Source organism: Marmota monax, unplaced genomic scaffold (assembly GCF_021218885.2).
Source record: "Marmota monax isolate L192 unplaced genomic scaffold, Marmota_monax_Labrador192_F-V1.1 WCK01_AAM20220418_F8-fsc00190, whole genome shotgun sequence".
NCBI classification, from domain to species: Eukaryota; Metazoa; Chordata; class Mammalia; order Rodentia; family Sciuridae; genus Marmota; species Marmota monax.
Genome location: NW_026693010.1, coordinates 2,386,670 through 2,396,541, shown reverse-complemented (window position 1 = coordinate 2,396,541; position 9,872 = coordinate 2,386,670). Strand labels below are relative to the sequence as shown.

The 9,872-nt window shown below is 62.9% G+C and overlaps 1 protein-coding gene across 1 annotated transcript; it reads left to right on the top strand.

Moving 5' to 3' along the window:
- Positions 1–19: 19 nt before the first annotated feature.
- LOC124098291 (uncharacterized) lies at positions 20–2,144 on the top strand. The gene is made up of 2 exons (XM_058582269.1): positions 20–433; positions 550–2,144. Exon 2 carries the CDS (start codon positions 786–788, stop codon positions 1,971–1,973), a length of 1,188 nt encoding a protein of 395 aa, XP_058438252.1. The 5' UTR covers positions 20–433; positions 550–785; the 3' UTR covers positions 1,974–2,144.
- The last annotated feature ends 7,728 nt before the right edge of the window (positions 2,145–9,872 follow it).

The following is a 9,872-nucleotide window of genomic DNA, read 5'->3' as shown; positions in this document are numbered from 1 at the left end:
AGTCGGACCCCTGTGAGCCTGACATCGCCTCCTGTGCTGAGCCTGGGTTCATCTGTGCTGAGCCTGACATCACCTCCTGTGCTGAGTCTGGGATCGCCTCCTGTGCTGAGCCTGGGTTCATCTGTGCTGAGCCTGACATCACCTCCTGTGCTGAGCCTGACATCACCTCCTGTGCTGAGCCGGGGTTCACGTCCCCTGATGTGCTTCGTGGCAACCCTCCTGAAAGGGGCCCTGGTGATCCCCAGCTCACAACCCTATGGAGCCAGTGTTTGCTAAGAGGCGTTTCAGTTTGGTGACTTCGACATGCCAAGCCAAGAGAATTGAACAGATTCCACCAAATTTGGCTATGGGAGTGGTCTCCAGTGTTCTTGGTGGCTCACTCCTGAAAAGCTTGGGACTCTGGACTCTTGGACTCTTGCCTGCAGTGCCCCCGGTGTGTCCCTGGAGGAGGGGTGGGGAAGGCTTGGTGCATGCTGCCCCTCCATGCCCGCTGGACTCCAAGAGGGGCCAGGGCACCTCAGGAAGCAGCTGTCACCTGGCCTTCTGCAGCTCCTGTGTCTGCTTCTCTCTGAGCTGCCTGGGGCTGTCTCCAGGAGTCACATGGGACCTGAGGTGAGGAGGACCAGTCCCATCCCTGATTGGGGCTAGGGAGGGTTTCCTAGCACCCGGGAGCTTCTGGGCCAGGTTTCTGGGCCTGGGAACTACAGTGGAGCCTGTGGTTTTCTTTGACTCTGGGAGATTCTGGGGGAGCTGGGGGGCGTCAATTGAGAGAGCCCATCTCTAGGATGAGTGGCCAGCGGGGTGGACATAACAGACCACAGCCTCCCAGGGCCTGCCTCCTGGTGGTGGCTCAGGACATCACCCCTGGGCAGGTGAGAAAGGTGAGAGGCACTTGCCCTACAGGGGGGCTTCTGCAGGCCCTTCCCCTGCTCTTCCTCCACCACCGTCTCCAGCTCCCTGTGGCCTTTAGCCATGTTCTGGTTGGGGTTTCTCAGCAGCGGGGCTGGGAGCCCCTGAGGGAAATGCCTTCCGGTCTCCACTCCTGGGGAGAGGGGCCCGTCCCGTCCTCTGCCAGAGCCCACACAGCGCAGGATTCAGAGGCCAAGGACAAGTTCCATGTTGGAGGAGGCTGGACAGGGTGCTCTGGGGTCCAAGGAGATTGCCTGGCACTGGAGCTGCAAGCTGACCAAGGTGTGGCTTCTCCATCTCCAGGGGACCCACCTGCTGCTGCTGCTGCCCCTTGTTCCCTTCAGAGCTTCCTGAGGGGGTGGGAGCCTGGGGGTGGGCCCTGTCCCAGCAGGCCAGGCAGGGCTCCAGCTGTAACAGCCCCTGGCTCTGAAGCCGCCCAGAGGGCTCCTTCCTGTCACATAGTGTGGTTTTCAAGCTCCGGGCTCCAAAGCCAGCCCTGCAGGACCCGGATGGACCTGGCCTCTGCTGACAAACACCAGGGGAGAAGGTGGCAGCGACCTGGGGGCACCCCTGAGCCTGAGCATGGCCGGAGCCCCTGGCCAAGGCAGGCCTGGAGAGTGCTGCTCCCTGAGAAGGGAGCTAGCAGCTGGCCTCTGCGTGCGGAGGGTGATTCCAGCAGCCTGTCCGTCCACTCCTACTGCCCAGGAGAGGAGCGGAGGCTGTGCAGGCGGGTGCCAACCCTCCCCTGGGCTGGTGGGCGCCACCCTTCCCGAGAGCTCTGCCCAGGAGGGGAAACCGAGGCTGAGACGCGCCAGGCCCCAAGCGGGAGGGAGGGGCTCCCTCCTGGCCTCTCTGCAGGCGGGGCCTCATGTCATCTGATGGGCTGCCGTCCCCTCCCATCCCCTCCTGCCCCCAGCTCCGTGCATCCTGCCCTGTTCCCAGAAGCCCCAGGTGCCTCTCCCCTCAGGGGCTCTTCGGAGGCCTGGCCATCAGCCCCCAGCCTCCTCTTTGTCCCTCCCACGAAGCCCATAGCAGCGCTTTCTCCACGGCTGGGTGAGTTCTGAAATTCTCTTTCCATTAAAAATAAATGCCCCATTTTATCTGCCTGAAATGGCTGCACTCTCTGATTGTCTTTTCCACGGTGCCATATATGGAGAACTATAAAATCATAATACAACTATTAATCCCCTGTATCTGCTTGTACCTAATTTTTATTAAAAATATCCTGTGTTCCAGCTGCCTTGTAAATTATAGCGGGGTGGGCAGCTGCAGCTGGTTAGTGGGGACAGCTCTCCCCAGAGCCCCAGGGGTGGGGCAAGGATGTGGCCAAATGCCCAGGGCTGCTGGGCCCCGTAGGGGTAAGACCCTGATCCTCAGGACTCTGAGGAGCCTGCCTTCCTGCCCAGCACGTTCTGCTGCTAACGGGTCCTCCTGGGTAGCTCAGGCTGCGTCCAGGGCCCTGCTCTTGGCTGTGACCTGGGTGAGGGAAGTTTCCCTCCACATGGAAGGGCCAGGGCAGCGGGCAGCACTGGGTGGCAGGGGCCGCGGGGCCCTTGTGCTCGTCGGCTCGGGTTGTCCCTGGGCTCCTTTTCTCCATGGCACGATCCAGCTTTAAAAGCAGCTGCCTGTCCAGGAGAGACTCCGTCCAGTTGTGCTGGCCGCATGGCGGTGCCTGTCACCGCTTGTCTCCAGGTCGGGCTCAGGGCCGGTGCCGGGGTCAGCTCAGGGGTCCCACAGCATTGCTTGTCTCCTCGCGCTGTGGGCTCCCTGCCTGGAGCTGCCCACAGAGACCTCCAGCTTCCCCTGCCTTGGTCCCTCAGTCCATCTGGTTTTAGCCAGAGCTGAGTCCCCCCAGAGGCTCCGGGACCCAAAGGGCTCAGCTCACCCAGGGAAGTGGGCAGAGCTCGGTTCTCCCCGTACTCATGGGGTCTGAGAGCTGGACCCCAGCACCCTCCGGCCTGTTTTTTGTTTTGGGGTTGCTGTGGGTCTAGACATGCCAGCCCGGTGGGGGGCAGCTCACGCGGTCCCACGGCCCTTCTTTGAAGCCATTGTTCCTCTGTGGCTTGAACCTGATGTCTCTGGCAGCGCCCTCACTGTCTGCCGTGTCAGAAGCTTCCAGGCTCACCCAGGCACTGTCGCACCCCCTACGGAGCCAACCACTTCCCCGAGATCCTGGGGACCTGTTTCAGAAGCCGGAGCCGGGGTTGGCCATTGTGCCTCCTGAAGAGCCGAGGAATGTTGTTTTAGTCACCTTGTCATCCTTGTGACCAAAAGTTGTGACAAGAACCAAATTGGAAGGAGGAAAACTTTCTTTTGGCGCGTGGTTTCAGGGGTCCAGTCCGTGGTCAGCTGCATAGCTCAGGGCCAGGTGGGGCAGAGCATCACGGCGGAGGGGCGTGATGGGGAAAGCTGCTCAGGACACGGCACCAGGAAGCAGAGCTCTGTGGGCAGGACGCCCCAGTGACGCTCCTCAGACCACCCCCTGCCTGCCCCTACGGTCACCTCCCAGCGGATCAGTCCACTGAGCAGGCTTCAGCGCTCACAATTTAGTCATTTCACCTTGGACGATTCTTGGATTGTCTCACACGAGCTGTGGGGACACCTCACACCTAAGCCCTGGCTCAGGTGTCTGTTGAGATAAAGTCCCAGCAAGCTCGGCCCACGTCTCACGGGCAGACTCAAGAACTGGGGTTCCCTCGTCGCCCTGTCCAGCTCCCGGGCAGCCCTTCCCTGGAGCTGAAAAGTGCGTCCTCAGAGGCCACTGGTTACTGATTTCCTCTGCCACACGCATGCCAGGGCCCTGGGATCTGAGATGTTTGCGGCTCCCTTGCTGGGCCAGTCCCCTGCGTAGAGCCACGTGGCCCCGGGCCCTTCCTGGGCGGTCATCCGTCAGCCCACACCAGTGAGCTCCCTTACCTTATTCTGCCGTTGGCCTTGGAAGCTCCTCTTACCCTCGGCCTGTGTTTGCTGTTACAATCAGCCCTCGGCAGCCGCCGGCTTTGCCCAGGCGGATTCAACCAATCCAGGATCCAAGACTTTTGAAGAAAAGGCGTAGGCTCTGTTCCTGTCGTCCTCCCCTGACACAACCTGTAAGGACCACCAGTGGCATCCCCAGAGCTCTGGGTGTGGTAAGGGACCTGGAGAGGAGCTCACGCATGCCATGCGGGTCGAGGTGGCCGTGGAGCCCTGAGGGACCACTGGGTGGCTCGGTTTCCAAGCCCAGCTGTGGAAGGAAGCCCCTGCAGCCCCCACTCTGCAGACGCTACTGAGTGGTGCCTTTCTTTAATCCAGAGGAGGACGGGCTCTGCCGGGTGGCAGCCCCGTGGACACGGAGCTCCCCTGCCCCTTCCTCGAGATCTGCAACCGTAACGTGGCGTCACAGCCACACGCAGGGAGGCCCCACCAGGCCTCCAGTCTCAGCACCTTCAGACCCAACTTAAGAGAGACCCAGGGACCAGGAGAGTGGAGAGATGAAGTCCCCGTGGTCTCCCACCAGCCAGCAGGCGACTGCTCCCGAGGCTTGGCAGCCCCAGGGGCTTGCTCGCTCCAGGCCTGCAGTGGGGCTGGGCAGGGTGGGCGGGGAGGCCAGCCAGGGCTCAGCGCAGAGCAAGGGGCTGCTGGCCCGGAGAGCTGCAGGAAGTTCCGCTGCGGCTGGGGCTCCTCCCCACGCAGGGGGCCTCAGATCCCCCTGAAGTGCAGACCTCTGAAGTGAGCCTCCAACACAGGAGCTCACGCCAGACCAGCCTCTCCACCATGGTCACCCCTGCCGCTCCGCGGCCAGCTGCTCCCGAGTCTCCTCTTTTGAGGGGTGTGACATGGCGTCCCAAGGATCCTGTGAGAAGGGAGGACATGGGTCCCATTGCCCCGGCTTCCGTCCCAGAGGAGCCAAGCGTGGCTGGTGGGCGTGGTGGTGAGTCTTCCCCTCTGTCCATTGTGGGCCAGGAGACGCCCCTGCGGTCCCCTCTTCTCCCAACCGAGCCTTCCAGCTGCAGGGCATGGCCCTGCGAAGCCCGCGTCTCTGGTGCCCAGGGAGGTGGACGCTGAGTCCCTGCAGAGCCCGGCCTTTAAGAGGCCTACCTCTCAGGAGCAGTTGTAGGGCCAAGGGTGTGACCCACAGTCAGATCCATCGCTGGCCACACAGGCTCCACTTGCTGAGGCTGCTGGGTGCCAGCATGGGGCCTGCTCACTGGAGGGGACCGAGCAGGCAGCCCTGGGCATGGGCCTGCAGTCAGGCTGGCCCGCCCCTGCTGTCAATCCTGTGGACAGCGGCAGGGGCAGGCCTGGTGACTCTGTGAGGGCAGCAGGGCCAGTCGGAAGGCCTGGGCAGCTCCGCTGGGGGAGCTAGACACGGTGATGAAGTCCAGTGGCCTCCTCGAAGCCCCCGGATGGGCATGGGAGGGTGCAGACGGGCCGTCCCACTCCAGCCCATGTTGGTGGCTCGGAGGGTCAGCTGCCGGCAGCGTGACTGACGTGCCGGGGACCAGGGTGGAACCGGGGTCAGCTGTCAATGGAAGGGAGGGTTTCCTTGGCGTCAGGGGAGGGGCCCAGAGGTCTGACCTTGGTCGTGGGTCAGTCAGCTTTCTGTCCTCGTCCCCGTGTCCCTGAGGGGCTCAGTGCTGGCTCATGGTTTCAGAGCTTCTGGCTGCCCGGCCTGTTGCTGGGCCTGTGGCGAGGCAGAACACCATGCAGGGACGAGTGCCCAGGGAGCCTGCTGACCTCAGGGGGGAGCAGAGAGCGACAGGAGGGGCGGGCCCTCTGCCTCCCCTGACCGCACCACCCACTGGGCCCCTGCTGTCCAGGAGTGCCTGGCTGGTGACAGGGCTGTCAGCTCATCAGCTTGGGGTACATTTCAAGCCTGGGCAATAGCAGATGGAGGGCCAGTGGCAGTGGCCAGCAGGGCTGTGGGGGGCCTGCTCAGGTGGTGCTTTGTGGCCTGAGTGCCCTCGGCATGTGTCAGGTCATCCCCAGCCAGAGGCAGGCCTGTGGCTGGCAGGACCCTGTGTGGCGGTGTCCTAAGGAGCCCTGCCTGCGAGCCAGAGGTGGAGGGACGTCTGCGGCCCCTCTGGGCTCTGGACACTCCCTGGCACGCAGATTCTTCTGGAAGATTCTTCCCTGCTGCTGTTCACACTGGCGGGACAGGCACAGGGAGACCCCGCGGGCCTGGAGGGCAGGGCCGCTTTTCTGAGGACAGCTGGCTGTCATTAGGAGCCATTCAGAGCAGCTTGGAGGATGCCCCCTGCTGGACCCTGTCCTCTGTCCCCGTCACCAACAGAAGCCACCAGCAGAGACTGGACCTTTCTGTGGAGCAGGCGGTGAGGCCTGGTGAGAGGGGAAGCTGGTGGCTGGGAGTGCAGACGGCAAGAGGAGGGAGCACAGCCCGCAGGTCACCCTGGGGGCCGCTCAAGGCAGGCCTGGCCCTCCCTCAGCTGACCTGCCCTGTGACCCTTACTGACACTTGTCACTCACTCCTGTCACCCCCTCGGCCACTCCCCAGGGTAGCCACTGGGGGCCACAGAAGTGCAGGGCTCCATGCAGTTGGTGAGGATGAGCAGAGGGCTACTTGGACCCAGCTGCTGGCCGGTCCTTGTGTGGAAGAGGATTGGAAGCACAGTGAAGACCAGGTGCTGGCCAGGACACCTGGATTCCCAAGAGTGGACAGCCGGGAAGGCCAGCAAGGAGGGGTGCCTGTGGGCAGGAGGGCAGGAGAGAGCTGAGCCCTGGTGATGGGACACGCCCCCTGAAGGGACACAGCTCTCCTGCCCTCAAGCGGGCAGCTGGGCCTGACCTCAGGGCCAGGCAGGTGCCGTCCTCTGCGTGTCCAGGAGCTCGCAGGTCCAGGTCCTGGATCTGCCCCTTACAGATGAGCCCAATTAAAATGGCACTAGAGACCTTTTTGGTTTTGTTTTTAGCATCCGTTATTCTTGGGTGCATTGATCAGGAATAAATTCAACTTTGTGCTTTGTGAGGCCTGATTTAACATGGATTCACCAAAATGGTTTTCTATGTCTTATGTAACAAGAAGTCTGGAGGATGTCACAGTTCAGGGTGGAAGTGGGGTCTCCATCATGCCCCAGGGGTTCCGGCTCCTTCTGTTCCACTCTCCTTAAAGTGGGTTTCGTCCTTCTCCTTTTGCCTCATGGTTGCAAGGTGGCTGCTCCATCTCAGTGCTTCTACTTATCTCCTATTGGCCCAGCGCCGTGCTGCTTGGCCATCTCTGGCTTCAAGGGGTGCCGAGAATCCTTTGTGCCTAGGAGGCTGCATTGCTGCCAGGAACAAGATTAGGGGCTGCAGGTCGTGACCTCAGAAGGCAGAGTGGACCCCAGGTGGCTCTGGTCAGGACACCCACAGTTCTCACGTTCTGCCCTGGGGAGGACCTGCCTCCGATTCCTTCCTGTTCCCTCCTTTCCCAGCAGAGCCCGGAGCAGGCCTCACCGCAGGCATGCACTGGAGTCGCGCACCCAGCTGCGCGGGTCAGCTGAGCACGTGGTGACCGGTTGCCAGTCAGGGTGGCGCCCAGTCTGGAGGTCTGGCTGGACATGCCTGGAGCCTTGCTCCTCCTGAAAGCTGTGCTCCTGGGCCCTTGCCTCCTCCCCTTACTTTTGGGGCCACAGGGCAGGATTTGGGGCTTGGCCGGTGCCCGCGTTTGCCCCTGGCCTATTCTCCCAGCAAGTTCCTGTGGCCATGGAATGGCCCTGGTGTGGGTGGGAAGTGATGAGCCTGTCCCTGAGTCACCAGCCACCGATGGCACAGCCGGCACCTGGGAGGGGACAGAGCTGGGGCCTCCTGGCGGCTGCAGGCACCATCCACCTGCCCCCTGGCCTGCCATGAACCAAAGACGCAGAGATGAGTGAGGCTTGGAGCTGGTGGGGGCACTGCTCTGCCTGGGCACCCTGGTGATTATCAGCGGAGAGCTGGGTAGCTGGCTGCTTTCATTATGATTAAGTAAGGGCGCCTTCCAGGCAATCAGCGGGTGCATGGAACTCAGCCCTTGCCCTGCGTACTCATGGTGACTTGGAGCAGTGGACATTCTCATTCCGTCCGGAAGCCCAGGGTTGTCCTCCTGGATAGAGAGTGCCTTCCCGGCAGGGGCATGGCCTGGTAATTCCTGGGACGCTGCAAGCCCCTGGAGGGGTCACCCTGAGGCTTGACAGTCTCTCTTGGCACTGTTCAGGCCTCTGAGGGGCTGGGGGCCTGGTTGCCAACCCCACATGGGAGGTTAGGTGGGGTGGTGGGGACAGCTGGGCCAGCCCCTCCCTTCCACAGGCTCAGAGCCAGCCTGGGAGATTCTGGAGGCCCTTCCTGCCCACCTGAGGGTGAGCGGGCCTGGGTCAGGTGGCTCTCAGGCCACCTGGGACCACCTGGACCTCTGGGTCACTTGTGTCCCATGTCAGGTGTCACAGACCCCTGTGCCCCACGTAAGCCAGGTGAAGATGCTACCTTCGATGGACACCTGCTGGACTCTCCCACAGGACCCTTGCACAGAATTCCCATCTGTCCCACCTTTTGGGCACCAGTGACGCCCCTGGTCATCAGAGTTGTCTGCCCAGGAAGGGGGGCCTGGTGAGCTCCTCTGTGGTGGAGTCACCGCCCCCCACCCTCAAAGGCCAGCTGAGCCAGTGCCTCTGTCTCGGTGGCCAGGGTGCCGTTCACAGTGGGGCTCTTCCTGGGGGGCCGCCTAGAGAGCCCCGTTGCCAGCGCTCACTGGGAGGCCAGGGGACTTGGTAGGCTCGTCCCCACCTCAGCAGGCAGCCCCCACGTCGTGCTCTCTGGTCCTGCAGCCTGAGCGCCGTGGGACAGCACGTGGCCTGGGCGACTGTGAGGCAGACGCCAACTCTGTGGCACTGGGAGGGGCGCTGCAGTGAGCCCTAGAGGAGAGGTGGGACACACAGCCGCTCGGAAGCCGGGGTTCAGGCTCCGGTTCTCATGAGGAGGGAAGCGGCTGCCGGCCGAGCCGTGGGCCTGGTGTTCCCAGGAGGACCCCCATCTGGACCGCGCAGCTGTGCCGCTCGCTGTGGTTGCACTCTTGGAGACGCATCAAAGCCGTGCCGGGGCTGGGGCTGGGGTGCACTCACCAGGACAGTGCCGAGGCGCTGGGCAGTGGTGGCAGGGGCCTGGGCCCCCGTGGGCCAGCTCAGTGCTGGGGTCAAGCCGGTGGGGGGTCCCGGGGAGGCACTTTCCTTTGCCCTCAGGAATTAGCAAGGCCTGGCAGGGGCCTCAGGCTGACCCTGAGCTGACGCAGGGCAGAGCCCCACTCACCCCCAGGTCCCTGAGCTGGACCTCCCATATGCCCCCAGTTCTTAGGGTCACTGGGTGGGTAGCACATGTGAAGTGTCCTGAGCTGGCACCAAGGTGGCAACCTGCAGGGTCCGCCCTGCTTGGTGTAGGTCTCTGTGTCCTCTGGCCCCACGTGACCCCTGCTGGCAGCTGCAGCCACCCTGCCACCCACGTCCTGCAGGCCCTTTCCTGCCTGGTCAGCGCCCCAGGGTGCATGTCCTCAGGGCTCTTCCCTGGGCATCCCCGGGTGATTTAGGCACCCAGCACCACAGTGGGCAGGGCGCCTCCCTCCGAGTGCCAGGGTTTCCATGCCCTGCTCGCTGCTGGGCAGGGAACTCACCTAGCCCACTGCCCTCCACGCCTGCCACCAAGAGAGACCTGAGCTTTCAAGGGTCCTCGCTGCGAGCCACAGACTCCACTGTGGGTTGTTCAGGCAGAGAAGGGATCGGGCAGCTCACAGAATGGACGGGGAGTTTGGGAACCAGGCTTGGAAAATGCGTGGAGCCTAGGAGTTCTGTGGTGGCAGAACAGTTCTCAGTCTGACCAGGGGAACCGTCCAGTTATGGGGAGACCAGTTTGGAGGTGCTGCTGCTGGTGCAGGGATTTCGTGGCTCCCCCCCCCACACACACGCGCTTCTCACCCAGCTGGTCGAATGGGAGATCCCTCCACACAGGTAGGGGGCAGGTGG

Coding starts and splice junctions, on each gene's coding strand:
- LOC124098291 (XM_058582269.1), top strand. CDS start 786: ATGAGTGGCCAGCGGGGTGGACATAACAGACCACAGCCTCCCAGGGCC.